The sequence below is a fragment of the Taurulus bubalis genome (genome assembly GCF_910589615.1).
Source record: "Taurulus bubalis genome assembly, chromosome: 19".
Lineage (NCBI taxonomy): Eukaryota > Metazoa > Chordata > Actinopteri > Perciformes > Cottidae > Taurulus > Taurulus bubalis.
The window spans coordinates 21,195,100-21,214,332 of NC_136607.1; the positions used below are offsets into that span (position 1 = coordinate 21,195,100).

The window sequence follows — 19,233 nt, forward strand, 5'->3', positions numbered from 1 at the left end:
CGTCTTCACATTTGTTTTTCTGCAGAAGAGACGGAGCGTTAGGAATGTTAGAGGATGAAACACAATAAAAGGATGATGCACAAAATAATAAATACACATTCTGACCAATGCATTTCATGACTTTTCCATTTCCACAACCAAACATTTTGTGAATCCACGCAGGGTTCAGACACATTCTGACCAATGGATCTCCATGACTTTTCCATGACTTTTCCATGACCTTTCCATGAATTTAAACCAAATGTCCATGACAAACATTTAGTGAAATCTGGGTGTAAACAGTAAAAAGTGAGTAAATGTAGTATTTAAACTAACAATGAGAACACAAAGCATACAGTAAACCTTAAATGACTCAAATGAATGAGACAATAGTTTGATTAAAAGAATAAACATTTATATAGATGCCTGTATGTATGCCTGCTTATATTCTGAGTCTTTCTTTTAAAAGCATATTCATTATTTCAAACTCAGCATAAATGAACGTCATGAACACATGAATATAACACATTTACTTTTGGGGTTTTATTTTTTTCAAGGACTTTTCCAGCCAATCAGATTCTAGCGTTCAACCTCATTCTCCTCCAGGTTGCGCTGACTTGTCGGTCAGTCATTGAACGCCCCGTAGAGAGTAACCTGTGTTTGCACAATCGATCCGGCTGTCAATCATTCACCCTGCAGCTTGTTTTACGAGCTGTCGCCTCATGAGGTGTCAAACCAGCTCTGAGGGGCGTTCACTGACCCGTTTTATGAGTCAGAGTCTCTCCAGCTGTTAAACACACACCTGATTACAGACGTGTGAACAAAACACATTTGACTTTGAGACGAGGAAACAGGAAGTAACGACTCTGACTCACGTCAGTGAACGCATCGTCTACAGAGTGAAAAGCTTCTTCTTGTCCACTCAAACTTGTATTGTGTGTCATAAAACAAATGACTGAAGCTCTTCCAAAAATACCTCATCATCATGAACAAAACACATTAAAATGCATCCTATTCCAGAAAGCAAAGTGCAGATTGCAGCAACTATTTGTTCTTCGTGAATTCGACCCTCAGACTTTCAACTTCAAAATTCAATATTAATAATGAGTCACAAACAAGCCTTTAAATCAAAGGAAATAACTATAATATATATATATATATATATATATATATATATATATATATATATATATATATATATATATATATATATATATATATATATTATATTACAATTAATTATATTACAATTAAAACACAATTATATACGTATATGTATTTGTGAGTGCACCCACCTTAATTATTTCTGATACATTTCTCCTTTGTTTCCTGGTGATCACCGTTTGCCCGCTCTTTATCCGAGACCTAAAACACAAACACATTGTCTTATTATTATCATTATTAATATTATTATTAATATTATTATTACAGCACGTTTCTGCTGGTCAGCAGCAATATGTTGTATTTCAGATTATTAATTGCAGAGGCATTAGAATTCATGCAAGAAGTGATGCCATGCTCTTAATATGAAGGCGGCTGTGATTGGTAAGTCCAGTGTTTTTAAACAGAATCACATGTTTAAATGGACCAATCAGCATGCAGCAAATGCAGTGAGATAGAAAAAGATTAAACATGGAACAGAAAGTATGCTTGAGCCAACGGAGACTTCATAAGATGTGAAAAGACACATTTTCTCGGGAGTTTTGTAAAAATAAAAAGACTTGAAACAAAATGGAAAAACTCAAAAATCAACTCTAATCACGCTGATAATGCAGTTATGTAAATCAACATTTGGAAAAGTGATTTGCATGATCGCGGTCGGATTGTTGGGAGCCGACAGCTTTACCAAGGCGGGGTTGTCTTGTCCCGAGTTCAGCGTCACATTAGAGAGAGACCTCTGCAAACAAAAACACTTTTTATCAATTCTCTATCAGAAGGCTAGCTTAGCTTAGCACAAAGACTGGAAACGGAGGGAAACAGCTAGCCTGGCTCCGTGCTAATGAAGGGAACAAAATCCATCTCCCAACACGTCTAAACATCGCCGAGTATCCCGCTCTGTGTTGTGGGTTGAATGCTAAGCTAACATGCTAATGAGCGAGGTTAGTGGGAGAGCCATGCGGTCAGAACCATGAGGTCAGAACCCCGTGGTCAGAACCCTGCGGTCAGGACCATGCGGGCAGAACCATGCGGTCAGAACCCCGTGATCAGGACCATGCAGTCAGAACCATGAGGTCAGAACCCTGTGATCAGAACCATGCGGTCAGAACCATATGGTCAGAACCCCGTGATCAGAACCATGAGGTCAGAACCATGAGGTCAGAACCCCGCGGTCAGAACCATGAGGTCAGAACCCTGCGGTTAGAACCATAAGGTCAGAACCATAAGGTCAGAACCCCGTGGTCAGAACCCTGCGGTCAGAACCATGAGGTCAGAACCCCGTGATCAGGACCATGCGGTCAGAACCCCGTGATCAGGACCATGCGGTCAGAACCATGAGGTCAGAACCCCGCGGTCAGAACCATAAGGTCAGAACCCCGCGGTTAGAACCCTGCGGTCAGAACCATGAGGTCAGAACCCCGTGATCAGGACCATGCGGTCAGAACCATGAGGTCAGAACCCTGCGGTCAGAACCATAAGGTCAGAACCATGAGGTCAGAACCCTGTGGTCAGAACCCCGTGGTCAGAACCCCGCGGTCAGAACCATGAGGTTAGAACCATGAGGTCAGAATCCTGTGGTCAGAACCATGAGGTCAGAACCATAAGGTCAGAACCATAAGGTCAGAACCCTGTGGTCAGAACCATAAGGTCAGAACCATGAGGTCAGAACCGTGCGGTCAGAACCATGAGGTCAGAACCATGAGGTCAGAACCGTGCGGTCAGAACCGTGCGGTCAGAACCATGAGGTCAGAACCATAAGGTCAGAACCATGAGGTCAGAATCATAAGGTCAGAACCATAAGGTCAGAACCCTGCGGTCAGAACCCGCGGCTTCACCTTCACGCGGTGGTGCACCAGGGCGGCGATGAGGATGGTGAGCACGCCGAGGGCGATGAAGCCGTACTGCATGGCCTCCATCACCTGCGGCAGCACCACCAGGTTGGTGTGGAAGGTGGAGAGGATCGGACCGTCGATGTAGCCGCGCTGCAGGAGGCGGGGAACACGTTACACTCTTTAAACCCTTTAACCACTTTAAACATTAATGTAACAAAGTATTTCTCTATCAAAAATAAGTTAAAGATAAATTAATTTATCTTCCAGCAGTGATTTGTTTGAGTAAATTTAAAGATGTAAATATTTAAGGATTCGACGTCTCTTCGTGGTTTAACTGAGCAGAAAAAGTAAACGGTCATCATTTATTAATTCATAATTAATTATCTTTATTTAAAATTAAGTTTTCAAAAAAAAAATTATTCAACATCGTTTCAGATGCAGAATTCTGAATTATGTTCCTCTTTTTCCGCTCTTTGTAGAATATAATAAAACAAATTTTTTAACGATGGAGGAAACAGAGCGACCATCTCACAGAGCTTCAGAGCTTCAGAGCTTCAGAGCAGCGGCGAGCGTCTTCCTGCCGCCACACTTTAACACTTCAACACTTCAACACTTTAACACTTCAAACTTTAACACTTTAACACTATAACACTTCAAACTTTAACACTTTAACACTATAACACTATAACACTATAACACTTTAACACTTTAACACTATAACACTTTAACACTTTAACACTTCAAACTTTAACACTTTAACACTATAACACTATAACACTTTAACACTATAACACTATAACACTTTAACACTTTAACACTTTAACACTTTAACACTTCAACACTTCAAACTTTTATCTGCAGCTACTTTACTTTTCAATAACAGACAACTTACTTCCTCAAACCAGATCATCGGCATCACCACCTCAGCAATCTTTCCAGTTTCCCTACGACATGAAGGAAATACATGAATTAAACCTCTGAGCCGTGAGGAGAGCAGGAAGTGAGGAGAGCAGGAAGTGAGGAAAGCAGGAAGTGAGGAGAGCAGGAAGTGAGGAAAGCAGGAAGTGAGGAAAGCAGGAAGTGAGGAGAGCAGGAAGTGAGGAGAGCAGGAATTGAAGAGAGCAGGAAGTGAGGAAAGCAGGAAGTGAGGAAAGCAGGAAGTGAGGAGAGCAGGAAGTGAGGAGAGCAGGAAGTGAGGAGAGCAGAAAGTGAGGAAAGCAGGAAGTGAGGAAAGCAGGAAGTGAGGAGAGCAGGAATTGAAGAGAGCAGGAAGTGAGGAAAGCAGGAAGTGAGGAGAGCAGGAAGTGAGGAGAGCAGGAAGTGAGGAAAGCAGGAAGTGAGGAAAGCAGGAAGTGAGGAGAGCAGGAAGTGAGGAGAGCAGGAAGTGAGGAGAGCAGAAAGTGAGGAAAGCAGGAAGTGAGGAAAGCAGGAAGTGAGGAGAGCAGGAATTGAAGAGAGCAGGAAGTGAGGAAAGCAGGAAGTGAGGAGAGCAGGAAGTGAGGAGAGCAGAAAGTGAGGAAAGCAGGAAGTGAGGAAAGCAGGAAGTGAGGAGAGCAGGAATTGAAGAGAGCAGGAAGTGAGGAAAGCAGGAAGTGAGGAGAGCAGGAAGTGAGGAGAGCAGGAAGTGAGGAGAGCAGGAAGTGAGGAAAGCAGGAAGTGAGGAAAGCAGGAAGTGAGGAAAGCAGGAAGTGAGGAGAGCAGGAAGTGAGGAGAGCAGGAAGTGAGGAAAGCAGGAAGTGAGGAGAGCAGGAAGTGAGGAAAGCAGGAAGTGAGGAGAGCAGGAAGTGAGGAAAGCAGGAAGTGAGGAAAGCAGGAAGTGATGACGGACACGATGCGTTCAGGTGCTCGGGGAAGTGAGTTCTTACGTGATGGCCGACACTCTCTTCATGTAGAGGTTGAGCTGCAGGCGGATGGACACGTTCAGGGGGACGCCGGTCAGCTGCAACGACATGGGTTCAAGTCTCAATGACACAGGTTCAAGTCCCAACAACACAGGTTCAAGTCTCAATGACACAGGTTCAAGTCTCAATGACACAGGTTCAAGTCCCAACAACACAGGTTCAAGTCTCAATGACACAGGTTCAAGTCTCAATGACACAGGTTCAAGTCTCAACAACACAGGTTCAAGTCTCAATGACACAGGTTCAAGTCTCAACAACACAGGTTCAAGTCTCAATGACACAGGTTCAAGTCCCAACGACACAGGTTCAAGTCTCAATGACACAGGTTCAAGTCCCAAGAACACAGGTTCAAGTCTCAATGACACAGGTTCAAGTCCCAACAACACAGGTTCAAGTCTCAATGACACAGGTTCAAGTCCCAACGACACAGGTTCAAGTCCCAACGACACAGGTTCAAGTCTCAATGACACAGGTTCAAGTCCCAACAACACAGGTTCAAGTCTCAATGACACAGGTTCAAGTCCCAACAACACAGGTTCAAGTCTCAATGACACAGGTTCAAGTCCCAACAACACAGGTTCAAGTCTCAATGACACAGGTTCAAGTCCCAACAACACAGGTTCAAGTCTCAATGCCACAGGTTCAAGTCTCAATGCCACAGGTTCAAGTCCCAACAACACAGGTTCAAGTCCCAACGACACAGGTTCAAGTCTCAATGACACAGGTTCAAGTCCCAACAACACAGGTTCAAGTCTCAATGACAGAGGTTCAAGTCTCAATGACACAGGTTCAAGTCCCAACAACACAGGTTCAAGTCTCAATGACACAGGTTCAAGTCTCAATGACACAGGTTCAAGTCCCAACAACACAGGTTCAAGTCTCAATGACACAGGTTCAAGTCTCAATGACACAGGTTCAAGTCTCAATGACACAGGTTCAAGTCCCAACAACACAGGTTCAAGTCTCAATGATACAGGTTCAAGTCTCAATGACACAGGTTCAAGTCTCAATGACACAGGTTCAAGTCTCAATAACACAGGTTCAAGTCTCTCAATGACACTTTAAATAAAAATGTACTAATTTTCATACATTTCAGGAACATAAATGTGAACATAGTTTCATTTTGTTTGATTTTAGAGTCAAAAGGTTTTTACAGATGGTGAAACAGAACATGGACACACCTCTGTAATAACCTTCAGAACAGAGAGAGGAGAGGGAGAAGTTTAGTTTAATCTGAAACAGAAACTAGAGAAGAAAAAATGAAACTACATTTTAGACGAACCGATACGGTTTGAAATCGCCGGACACGAATACATTCCAGCTCAGCCACAAAGTTTCCTCGGGCACAAAAACTGTGATTTGATGTTTAGTGTTAAAATAAAACGACTGAAGCAAACAAAGAAGCTGCTTAAACCTGCAGGAAATGAAACGTCCTCAAGGCCCGGAGACTGCAGCTTCTCCACAACAACAACAACAACAATAATAATAATAATAATAATAAGCTGTCGCATAACTGGGTGAGGAGTGCATGGGACTAAAACCCAATAAAAAGCAGGAACCCGATTCCTCACGAGAGCTGGAAACCTTTCGGGCTTCAGGCTTTGTTACCACCTGACGCAGCTCAACGACTTCCTGTCATGTTTTCCTTTGACATTCAGCGATGGCCTTCCTGCTGAAGAAAAGACCGGAACCAACAACACACCGACCCGCTCAGAGCTTTGCTTTTATGTCAGGAAGAAGTGGAAGTCTCCTTCTCACTGGACGAGAAACCCGTCAACATCTGGCTTTGACTAACAGCAGCGACGGAACACGTCATCCGGGCGTTAACTCCTCTGGTTGTATAGAAGTATATGCTTCATGTGTTAAAGCTGCATTCTCTCTCCTGACTCCTCTGGTTGTATAGAAGTCTATGCTTCATATGTTAAAGCTGCATTCTCTCTCCTGACTCCTCTGGTTGTATAGAAGTCTATGCTTCATGTGTTAAAGCTGCATTCTCTTTCCTGACCACCAGGGGGTGACTCCTCTGGTTGTATAGAAGTCTATGCTTCATGAGTTGAAGCTGCATTCTCTCTCCTGACCACCAGGGGGTGACTCCTCTGGTTGTATAGAAGTCTATGCTTCATGAGTTAAAGCTGCATTCTCTTTCCTGACCACCAGGGGGTGACTCCTCTGGTTGTATAGAAGTCTATGCTTCATGAGTTAAAGCTGCATTCTCTTTCCTGACCACCAGGGGGTGACTCCTCTGGTTGTATAGAAGTCTATGCTTCATGAGTTAAAGCTGCATTCTCTCTCCTGACTCCTCTGGTTCTATAGAAGTATATGTAGAAGTATATTTGCTTTATGAGTTGAAGCTGCATTCTCTCTCCTGACTCCTCTGGTTGTATAGAAGTCAACAATTCATGAGTTGAAGCTGCATTCTCTCTCCTGACTCCTCTGGTTGTATAGAAGTCTATGCTTCATGAGTTAAAGCTGCATTCTCTCTCCTGACTCCTCTAGTTGTATAGAAGTCTATGCTTCATGTGTTAAAGCTGCATTCTCTCTCCTGACTCCTCTGGTTGTATAGAAGTCTATGCTTCATGTGTTAAAGCTGCATTCTCTCTCCTGACCACCAGGGGGTGACTCCTCTGGTTGTATAGAAGTCTATGCTTCATGAGTTAAAGCTGTATTCTCTCTCCTGACTCCTCTGGTTGTATAGAAGTATATGTAGAAGTATATGCTTCATGAGTTGAAGCTGCATTCTCTCTCCTGACTCCTCTGGTTGTATAGAAGTCAATAATTAATGAGTTGAAGCTGCATTCTCTCTCCTGACTCCTCTGGTTGCATAGAAGTCTATGCTTCATGAGTTAAAGCTGCATTCTCTCTCCTGACTCCTCTGGTTGTATAGAAGTATATGCTTCATGAGTTAAAGCTGCATTCTCTCTCCTGACTCCTCTGGTTGTATAGAAGCATATGTAGAAGTATATGCTTCATGAGTTGAAGCTGCATTCTCTTCTTTTATACGTCTGTGATGTTCAGCGTGTTTCGTTCTGATTAAATTCATCTGAAATAAGTCAATGATTGAGAGTTTATGAAGATGATATCGATAACTGATATCACACGCCTCTCGGTTCCTGCTCTGTTCTACCTGGAGCCGTCCTCTAAGAGCTGTAATGCTTTTATTGGAGCCATAGAGAGTTACCTGAACGAGGCCTGATTCACTAACAGCTGCGATTACAGCGAAATAGCCCAATTTCCAATTAGCTTATCGAGGAGCAGGTTGCTTTAGTGCTCTGTGGTTACGCAAGAGAGCCGTAAGAGTCGTGAACAGCTGGGTCTGTTAAGGTGCGGCAATAAAAATCAGATGTAATCAAGTTCATTGGGATACTTCTCAGGGACCTTTTACTCTGATAATGTCTGATAATGTCTTACTTTTACTCTGATAATGTAGGTGAAGTTAATGTTTGCTTTTCTTCAACCTCTATAATATATATATATATATATATATATATATATATATATATATATATATATATATATATATATATATATATATATACATTTTTATTTTTTTTATTTTAAATATGTATACATATATATATAAATAAAAAAATAAATATAAATATATTATAGAGGTTGGCTCTCTCTATATATACATATTTTTTTTATTTTATTTTAAATAGTTATACATGTAAATATATATATATATATATATATATAAATACACATAAATATATATTTTTTTAATATATATATATTTTTTATATATTTTACTCTATATATATATATTATACATAAGTTTATGGAGACTGTATTGAGACTCGTTTACAAACATGTTTTGATTTTTTTTCTCAGTCAAAACGAAAGCCACAGACGTAGTTTGGTGACGTGGTGAAGCAGCAAGGCATCATGGGACGTCTGGAGGGCCGATAGCCGAGCTGATGCTAACGGTAATGCTAACGGTAAAAACACAGAATAAAGCGGTTTTAAGTTCCGATGACTTCTGATGAGTAAAAAACCCAACATCAAAGAAATAATAATAATAATAATAATGTGGCTTAAAACTGGATACAAAAAGTCTGTTTATTCACAACGCTCATCAAAGCCACCGACAGGCGACCAAATGAAACGCACCTCCATTCAAATTACGTTTTCCTTCTAGTTTGAAACTTGTTGGAAACATTCAAGATGATATAAGATACATAACTAAATATATGAAAGACATGAATCTGACGCAACCCTTCAGCTCTTCTTCTCTTCTCCTCACCAGAAGACGCTGTGGTCACGTGACTCCTGTCGATAAACTGCCGTCACGTCTCAGGAGCAGAGTGTTCTTCTGGAGATCTCTATCAAAACAACGCTTTCACCTTCCTGTAAAAACCTGTTCATGACTCGTCTTCTCTATACATCCGACTTGTTTATGGCTTCATTTAATCAGAATTGGTTTTGCAACTCATTCTAGGAAAAAAAATATCATAGTCCAGAGAGAGAGCGGCGGCAGGAGGCGGAGTCAAGAAAGTGAGGTCAAGTCGGACAGTTTTCAGCTTCAAAGTAAACAGGAAGTCACAGAAAAAATGACTTCCTGTTAGTTCTGATCTTTTGGCTTCTTGTAGTTTAAGGATCACGTTTGGATTTATTCTTATGTGTTTATAAATATATATTTATTTATAAATGTGTGTGTAGCTGCATCCTTTGTTCTTTTCATGTCTGCCTGTGAAATACATTACTTCTGGTTTATGTGTGTTATATAAATACGATTTATTATTATCAACCACACAAGATATGTTTTTATATTAAACATGAGACTGATAGTCAACAATCCAGCGTTAAGTATTAAACTACACATAAAATAAGGATTTTCTACAACACGTGGTGTTTGCTGTCAGATCTAAGAGCCAATCAGCTCTCTGATGTGGCGACAGCAGGCGTTTCCCATCATGCACTGGGCCACGCAGTCGGTGGAGAGCTACTGCGGCGCCTGGCTCTGAAATCGACGGCCGCCTTGATCTCGTGGGATTATCGTTGACTACGTGTGCATGACATCAGAGCAAGTCGGACACAAATCTACCCAGCATGCATTGCGCGCCGATCGATTCTGTGCAGAACTGGCTCATCTCCAACGAGCTGATCGTAAAGCTTCTATAAGACTATTTGGGGGGATGCCAAAACATTTTTTGTGGAAGAATAAATCCATAAATACGTGACAGGAAACACACAAAGTGGAGTTTGACTTTCAGCGTCAACAGAAGGTTTTAAATTGATTTCATTGACCGAGAAAAGCTGCAATCTGTTTCACAACATTGATGTGTGCAGGGCGTCGACAGTGTGTGTGTGTGTGTGTGTGTGTGTGTGTGTGTGTGTGTGTGTGTGTGTGCTCACTGGATGGATGTCTATGAAGAGCCCGTGCTCCTCCTCCGTGGGCTTCAGGCCGTCCACGTAGTCCAGCAGCACCGGGTCGGCGTTGAAGAAGTGAGGATGAGAGATGAAGACCGGAGAGTCTGGACAGGAAGGACATTCTCATTATTTAGTAAACTCCAAAGCTTTGGCCGTTTATTTCCTCTGTGGAAGCAGAACCATCAGGACCAGAAGGAGAACTAGAACTCGTCTTTAGTACAGAGCTACAATGTAAACAATAAGAAACAATTTAATCTATTCATCCAAGAGTTAACAAATGTTACCAATTTTACAATTACAAAAGTATGTATATTAAACTATCAGCATGTTTCCCTCCTCCTCCTCCTCCTCCTCCTCCTCCTCCTCCTCCTCCTCCTCCTCCTCCTCCTCCTCTTGTCTGGTGAAAATGTATTTGAGTTTATTTGAGGAGAGATTTCAAAAGGAGAATAACGTATTTTTAATAAAATATTTGCGTTGCTTTCTTCCAACGTTAGCGGTGGTACACACGATGTGTTCAAGGACCGCTGGAAAGGCGAACCTCTGACAATAATGACCGTTTCTTTACATCTTCTGGCTGATAAAGCTGCAGCTCTGCCGGCTGGATCCTGGGCTCAGCCGCTAACCTCCAGCGACTCACTGGACAGGAAGTGACTCACTGGACAGGAAGTGACTCACTGTGTCGGCAGCTGCTGACGTTCAGCAGACCCGACTGCCTGCAGGGGCAGAAGCCCTCGTTGGGCTCGTAGTCCGAGCCGTTGGCGAACATCGTGGTGGGAGCGACGAAGCGGTACAGAGGGATGCCCTTCATCTCCCCGTCCCGCTGGTAGACCAGCTCCAGAGACCTGGACCCACAGGAGACACGGGTCAGGGATGGGAGGGGGTGAGGAAGAGGAGGAGGAGGAGGAGCAGCTCACCTGCAGGCGTCCGGGCTGTAGAAAGGCAGCGTGGTCTCTCTGGTCATGAAGGGAGGCCACATCTGGCCGGCGGTGCCGTTGATCATGTTGCACTGAGGAGACTTCCAGTTGCTGAGCTGCAACAGAAACGACAGTCAGTCAGACGCCTGAACGCAGCACATGAACGCAGCAGACGCCTGAACGCAGCACATGAACGCAGCACCTGAACGCAGCACATGAACGCAGCACCTGAACGCAGCACATGAACGCAGCACATGAACGCAGCACCTGAACGCAGCACATGAACGCAGCACCTGAACGCAGCACATGAACGCAGCACCTGAACGCAGCACCAGAACGCAGCAGACGCCTGAACGCAGCACCAGAACGCAGCAGACGCCTGAACGCAGCACATGAACGCAGCACATGAACGCAGCAGACACCTGAACGCGCCTCACCTTGGTCAGGCCGTTCCAGGACTCCACCATGTGGACCTTGCGGATGTCGTCCTGCCCGGTGTGGATGGTGAAGAGGCCGGTGTTGGAGTTGTTGAACTGAAACAGGAAACACGTTTCATGCAGAGCTTAACCAAAAAATAACCAAAATATATTCAACAATCAGATAAAAGAGAAAAACAGGGAAAAAAATTAGGTTTTAGTATTTATACTTATTTTGCTTTTATCAGGATCAATCAATTAAGTTTTATTTATGTACTTCGTCTCTTCATCTTCTCTCTATTTCCGTTCCTCAATAACTTGGAACGCATTTCATTTGTTTTAAAGGTTTTTAAAAGGCGCCACGTTAATAAAACTGGATTGATTTATTGATTTATAATCTTCACTTTCAACCGGATGTTGTAACGTCAGTTCAATACAAGTAATTCCTTCTCCTCCATATGATATTCATGGAGAAGAAGAAAGAAAATACGTCTGCCGGCTGGTTGTTCGGGATCCTTAAACCAAACTAAAAACGTAAAATAATACAATTATTTCAGCTGCAAAATCCTCGTTTGTGGAGAATGAAGTTGGATTTTTCTGCAGTTATCCGTCACATGTAAATGAAAATGCATAATTGCTCAAACTTTGCACTTTGTTTGTTTTCGCCGTGAGAATAAAACTTCTTCCTTTAAACCTCCTTCACATATTTTCCTCTCCACATGAAAGGCATAGAGCATAAACCATATCTCAGCTCACGTCGGCGAAGAGGCCGAACTTCCCCGTGGACGGCAGCATGCCCGGCAGGTATTTGTTGAGGAAGTCCACCAGGCCGCTGTCGTAGCCCCACATGAGCTCGCCCACCGTCTTGGTGAGGAACGGGCCCTCCTTGAAGGTCTTGAACGTGGCGCTGATCATCAAACGCACCGCGAAGGGCAGGTTCTCCATCATGACCGCCGCTCCCTGAACGCAACACGGCAGAGTGAAACAGGAGGAAACAAAACACATCATCTGAAGTGTGGAAGAGAAATGTAGAAGAAAGACATCAGATATGATTTCAATATATTTCACCGTCTCAACGCAGAAAACTAAAACAAGTAAGTGACATCAAATAAATCAGCTGCAATAAAACATTTATAAAATATCAAAAGTCAAATGTGCATTTCAAAAACACAAATGATTTTATATAATAAATGATGTTGTTCGAACGTGATTTATGAGATATTCTGGGTTAAAACATTTCATCATAATTTATTAAAATCTAAGATTCCTTTTGTAAAGAAAAGACATTTTAACTTTAATGAATGAATCCCCTGCTCCAGAGAACGTGTGAGGATGATGAGGATGAAGATGAAGTCTTACCAGCACCAGCATGTTGGGAATGGTGACGACTTCGGACTCGTTCCCTGAAGACATGGACGGCTCAAAGAAGTACTGCCGGTACTCCAGGTAGGAAACCGTCCCGTTCTCGTGGAACGTCACGTTCTCCTTCTGGATGCGCTTCCTGGACGAGAGCAGATATGAATATGAACATGAACATATTCATATTACTTTTTAGTTTCAGAAGAGCAGACGGTCTGAACGTTGTCCTCTAAATGTGCAGAGGAGAAGATCTGGGTTCATATAAAAGTTCATCCTCACACATACACATATATTATAATCATCAAGTAGAAATAACTTCATCCTATTTTGTTCATTAAAAAATGTAAAAAGTTAAAAAAAAAATAAGGATGTAAAGAAAAGTAAAAAAAAGTAAAGAAAAAGTTAAAAAAGTTAAAAAAGTTAACTATTTAACAAAATTTAACAATTTAACATCTAAAATGTAATGTTGTTATATTAATAAAACAGCTGTAAAACAAAGTATAAACATTATTCAGAGTTTCCGTGACTTTGTCTCCTACTTCCTACTTCCTTGTTCCCTAGAGGAGCATTTCAGAAAGTTATGTCTTTTACAGAATCTGTTTCCTGCTAAATGCATAAAATAATGTTGATGAATTATCACCATTTAAAACTTCCACTTGGTTCATTTCTCTGGAGCCGCTTCTATCGAAGCTTTCCTCAAGAAACACGACTTGTTTTATTCATTTCTATTGAACTTCATTCAGGATATTCATGTTGAGATATGGAATAAAATCTGAAGCTCATTCAACATTATCTATTAAAAAGTTCCATATTAATTGTGTGGATTATTGATCATGTGTCTAAAGCTCCTCGGGTCAGAGTACATGCTGTACACGTTGTACACGTTGTACACGTTGTACACGTTGTACACGTGTACAACGTGTACAACGTGTACAGCGTGTACTCAGAATACTGCTATGATCATGAAGTAAGAGGATAAGCGGACGAAGGAGAAAAGATTAGATTAAAGACGGACGACAAAACTATTTCACAAAAAAGTATAATTATTACCTGGAATTATTAACTTTTCAGCTCTCAATCAATTATTTATAATCAGCAGTTCCTGCTTAAAAATCTGAAAAGCATTTTTATTATTACTAAACAAAAGTGTGACCCCACATAACATTTGAGGACTTTGTGGAAAAGTTAAACAAAAGGGCCTTTTACTGCAAATGATATCATATTGTATTATTATTTTAAGAGACATTTTGAGCCCTAATTATGGGACGCTTTTATATCAGGAAAATCAAGAATAAATCCTGGTAGAAATCCCCCCCAAAAAACATGTCAGGCATCAAATTAAACATAAAAATCAAGGCTACAATAATATATAATCCTGATGTACAACCTCTAAGCACAACTCAAACAATAAATAGGATTAGGGTTATTAGGGTTAATATATTATTAATATAATAATCTGTGAGCTTTGATGAAATAGCCTCTGCTCATTGAAAGCTTCTCACTGGTGAAACTCAACGAGCGCTGAGAGATTTCATTTTCTAAAAGGTCTTCAGTGTAAAACACGATCACGTAAACATGTCGACAGCAACGTTACCAAACCAGATTAGATAAAACCAGTTTACTGAACACTAAATGATTAGACCTCTGAACTCTGACATGATAAGATTATTCAAAACGTCTCTGAGGCAATGCGTCTCGTGACAAAGCAGGAGGTCTCTTCTTCTTCTTCTTCTTCTTCTTCTTCTTCTTCTTCTGACTCAATCGCACCAAACGTGGATTCATCCGCCTCTGAAAATAGTCCCAACAAAAGCACCGCCTCCTCTTGTTTGAGTAACTATTGCAAACATTAATGTTAATGTAAATAAGTGATTTTAAAGGGATAATTAATGCATTGTCATGTACTTAAGTATTTTAAGAGATTATTTACACCCATAAAAACCCTTTAACTTGACCCAATAACATGAAGCCATCCTTTATGTAATGTTGCGTGTTTCATGATGCATGTTGCGTGTTTCATGATGCATGTTGCGTGTTTCATGATGCATGTTGCATGTTGCGTGTTTCATGATGCATGTTGCGTGTTTCATGATGCATCTTGCGTGTTTCATGATGCATGTTGCATGTTGCGTGTTTCATGATGCATGTTGCATGTTTCATGATGCATGTTGCGTGTTTCATGATGCATGTTGCGTGTTTCATGATGCATGTTGCATGTTGCGTGTTTTATGATGCATGTTGCATGTTGCGTGTTTCATGATGCGTGTTTCATGATGCATGTTGCATGTTGCGTATTTCATGATGCATGTTGCATGTTGCGTGTTTCGTGATGCATGTTGCGTGTTTCATGATGCATGTTGCGTGTTTCATGATGCATGTTGCATGTTGCGTGTTTCATGATGCATGTTGCGTGTTTCATGATGCATGTTGCATGTTGCATGTTGCGTATTTCATGATGCACGTTGCATGTTGCGTGTTTCGTGATGCATGTTGCGTGTTTCATGATGCATGTTGCATGTTGCGTGTTTCATGATGCATGTTGCGTGTTTCGTGATGCATGTTGCGTGTTTCATGATGCATGTTGCGTGTTTCATGATGCATGATGTGTGTTGCATGTTGCGTGTTTCATGATGCATGTTGCATGTTGCATGATGCATGTTGCATGTTGCGTGTTTCATGATGCATGTTGCGTGTTTCATGATGCATGTTGCGTGTTTCATGATGCATGTTGTGTGTTTCATGATGCATGATGCATGTTGCATGTTGCGTGTTTCATGATGCATGATGCATGTTGCGTGTTTCATGATGCATGTTGCATGTTTCATGATGCATGTTGCGTTTTTCATGATGCATGTTGCATGTTTCATGATGCATGTTGCGTGTTTCATGATGCATGATGTGTGTTGCATGTTGCGTGTTTCATGATGCATGTTGCGTGTTTCATGATGCATGTTGCGTGTTTCATGATGCATGTTGCGTGTTTCATGATGCATGTTGCGTGTTTCATGTTGCATGTTGCGTGTTTCATGATGCATGTTGCGTGTTTCATGTTGCATGTTGCGTGTTTCATGATGCATGTTGCATGTTGCGTGTTTCATGATGCATGTTGTGTGTTGCATGATGCATGATGCATGTTGCATGTTGCGTGTTTCATGATGCATGTTGCGTGTTGCATGATGCATGTTTCATGTTGCATGATGCATGTTTCATGATGCATGTTGCGTGTTTCATGATGCATGTTGCGTGTTTCATGATGCATGATGCATGTTGCATGATGCATGTTGCATGTTGCGTGTTGCATGTTGCGTGTTGCATGTTGCATGTTTGCAGGTCATTGTGACCCCAACACAGTGGAACGGTTAAGACACGTAGGACATTATTGAAAGACTTTTTTTTCTTCTTCATTTGAAAATGAACTCAGTCAGAACGTGAGCCATGAACGCATCGTGTGACTTCTCCTTCTCCGTTACATAACAATGTCGTCAACGTGAGCACAACGTAAAGTTCCTGGAGTCGTTGGGCCCCTGAACCCCCCATGGTCGTTGCACATGGCATCATTACGCAACGCTGTAACTGGAGAGGCTCATGGTGTCTTTGTTGTATGTTGGGCACATCGTGTTCTCACCAAACATAAAGACACATCTGGGCTTCGGCTCAGACGCCTATGGAAAGTCTGGGTTTTATGGGATGCCGTAAAAGACCATTTGGATCCTATATGTGATCCAGTAGAATTTGACAAAGAAAAGCAGCGAGAGACGAGGAGAAGGAGAAGACGTCTACAGATGAATATTTCAGCTCACCTGTAGACGAAGGGTCCCCGCTGCTCCACCATGGGCTTCTCTCCCTTCAGGACCTCCTGCGGGTTCAGGACGTTGAAGAAGTAGACGGACATGTAGAACGGCACCGGGACGTCCTTCCACATGCTGTAGGACATCTCGTTCTTCGGGTCGATCACCGTGTTCTGGAACAGGAACCATGTGCAGTTTATGCTCTCAAGTCAGCAGTGTTCCTCTTTACATGAACGCACCCAAGATATTCAGTTTATTATGAAATAAATATAGAATCATCACATTGAAGAAGCAAAAACCCCAAAAATGAAAAGAATCAACATGAAGAGACTTTAATACATTTTTCCGGCCACAAGAAACAGATTCCTCCTTTTGATCTCTTCGTGGTTTTAATTCAAAAGTATCTTATCTTAGTAAAGTATCTCTTCTCTTAGTAAAGTATCTTAGTATCTCTTATCTTAGCAAAGTATCTCTTCTCTTAGTAAAGTATCTCTTAGTATCTCTTCTCTTAGTATAGTATCTCTTATCTTAGTAAAGTATCTCTTATCTTAGTAAAGTATCTCTTCTCTTGGTAAAGTATCTCTTTAAACCAAATTTCCATGACAAAACATTTAGTGAAGTCTGGGTGTAAACAGTAAAAAGTGAGTAAATGTAGTATTTAAACTAACAATGAGAACACAAAGCATACAGTAAACCTTAAATGACTCAAATGAATGAGACAATAGTTTGATTAAAAGAATAAACATTTATATAGATGCCTGTATGTATGCCTGCTTATATTTTGAGTCTTTCTTTTAAAAGCATATTCATTACTTCAAACTCAGCGTAAATGAACGACATGAACACATGAATATAACACATTTACATGAACACATGAATATAACACATTTACATGAACACATGAATATAACACATGTACATGACCTTTACTAAACTTTGGGGACTTTTCCAGGTTTTCCATGACCTTAAGAACCCTGCTAGTTTATTTGGTAGGCGTGAGTCGGGTGTTCGATATCCGGCGCGGCTTCGTCTCGGCTGCTTTGCCCGAACATGTAAACACATAAATATGTAAACATGTAATTTCCCTCGACTTGTTGCGTGACTCATAACTTTATTATGAAACCCAATAAAATAAAGGAGGTCGGCAGCCGGAAGCGGAAGCAGCTCGCCTTCAAAATAAAAGCTGCGTGTTTTCGCTCCAGCGATCAATTGAAGGAGAGGACAGTCAAATAAATAAAAATAAATAATGAACATAATAAAGTATGATGAATGTGTCGAGCCTGACTGCAGGAACTTCATATGAAAGGAAAGAAGTGTGTGCATTATACATGGACTTTATTATATTATTATAAACAGATGTTTCAATAACAGTCTGTATCACAGTGATGTATTATAAGAAGACGTTTTTAATTTGCTTTATTTTAAAAAAAATTGACGTTTTCTACCTGACTGGATTTCAGCTTCTTCTCATCTTAACACTTTATTTGTGATGTGTGTGTGTGTGTGTGTGTGTGTGTGTGTGTGTATATATATATATATATATATATATATATATATATATATATATATATATATATATATATATATATATATATATATATATATATATGTGCATACATATACTTATTTAGGGTAGTTGTATACAGATTGTGTTGCTCCTTTTGTTGAATTCGATCAGGTCCATACACACCTACTATTATTACTTTAATATCGATATTAAAGTAATAACACTATGAGTGCAGGTCCAAGCACACAAACTATTATTACTTTAGTATCGATATTAAAGTAATAACACTATGAGTGCAGGTCCAAGCACACATACTATTATTACTTTAATATCGATATTAAAGTAATAACACTATAAGTGCAGGTCCAAGCACACAAACTATTATTACTTTACTATCGATATTAAAGTAATAACACTATGAGTGCAGGTCCCTCTGCACCAGGTCCCTACAGTCTTCAAGTCCTCAGCGACCAGACTCCGTGCACTTTATCGCTTATTGGCCGTTTATCCGCGTGCACGCGCCTCTTTATCGGTCATGTATCGATCACCTTGTTGCTCACGTGACCGTCTGGACCCCCTGGAGCCGTCCGGCTGCGGTCCCAGGACGAAAGGAACACGTATGACACCTGTATGACACCTGTATGCCCGGTCCGCGCGTCATGCGGCGGCGCGCTTACCTTCACCACCTGGTCGTCGATGATGATCGGACCCACAAAAGTAAGAACCGTCCCGAAGAACACGAGCAGGACCCCGGCCACCATGAAGCCCACGGCCACGCCGGCTCTGCTCACCGCCATGCCGCGACCCGCTTACGGTGCTTTGTGTTGTTTACGCCCGGACAGAAGAGCCGCTGGCCGGCAGCAGGAGCTCCTGGAGCCGCTAAAGACGCGAAGCCTCTCGTGGTACTAAAGTCACAGGTTCAAGTCCCGCGGCGGCTCGGACTCTCTGACCGATGTAGGTGACCGGCTCTGTTGTGGCTTTATTTATACTCTGCTGGACACGCCCCCACCAC

The 19,233-nt window shown here is 41.5% G+C and overlaps 1 protein-coding gene across 1 annotated transcript in view; it reads right to left on the bottom strand.

Moving 5' to 3' along the window:
• scarb1 (scavenger receptor class B, member 1) overlaps positions 1 to 19,018 on the bottom strand; it is a gene marked incomplete at its 5' end in the record, with an annotated part of 20,151 nt that extends 1,133 nt beyond the window's left edge. Inside the window, 13 exons of the mRNA XM_079235218.1 lie at positions 1 to 19; positions 1,275 to 1,344; positions 2,973 to 3,119; positions 3,862 to 3,913; positions 4,835 to 4,908; positions 10,226 to 10,344; positions 10,916 to 11,082; positions 11,155 to 11,270; positions 11,592 to 11,687; positions 12,327 to 12,530; positions 12,930 to 13,071; positions 16,727 to 16,887; positions 18,899 to 19,018. The exon at positions 1 to 19 is cut by the window's left edge and continues 1,133 nt beyond it. Of these exons, the coding sequence (XP_079091344.1) occupies positions 1,276 to 1,344; positions 2,973 to 3,119; positions 3,862 to 3,913; positions 4,835 to 4,908; positions 10,226 to 10,344; positions 10,916 to 11,082; positions 11,155 to 11,270; positions 11,592 to 11,687; positions 12,327 to 12,530; positions 12,930 to 13,071; positions 16,727 to 16,887; positions 18,899 to 19,018 (1,467 nt within the window). The 3' untranslated portion in view covers positions 1 to 19; position 1,275. The remainder of the gene's footprint in view (positions 20 to 1,274; positions 1,345 to 2,972; positions 3,120 to 3,861; positions 3,914 to 4,834; positions 4,909 to 10,225; positions 10,345 to 10,915; positions 11,083 to 11,154; positions 11,271 to 11,591; positions 11,688 to 12,326; positions 12,531 to 12,929; positions 13,072 to 16,726; positions 16,888 to 18,898) is intronic.
• Between the last annotated feature and the right edge of the window lie 215 nt (positions 19,019 to 19,233).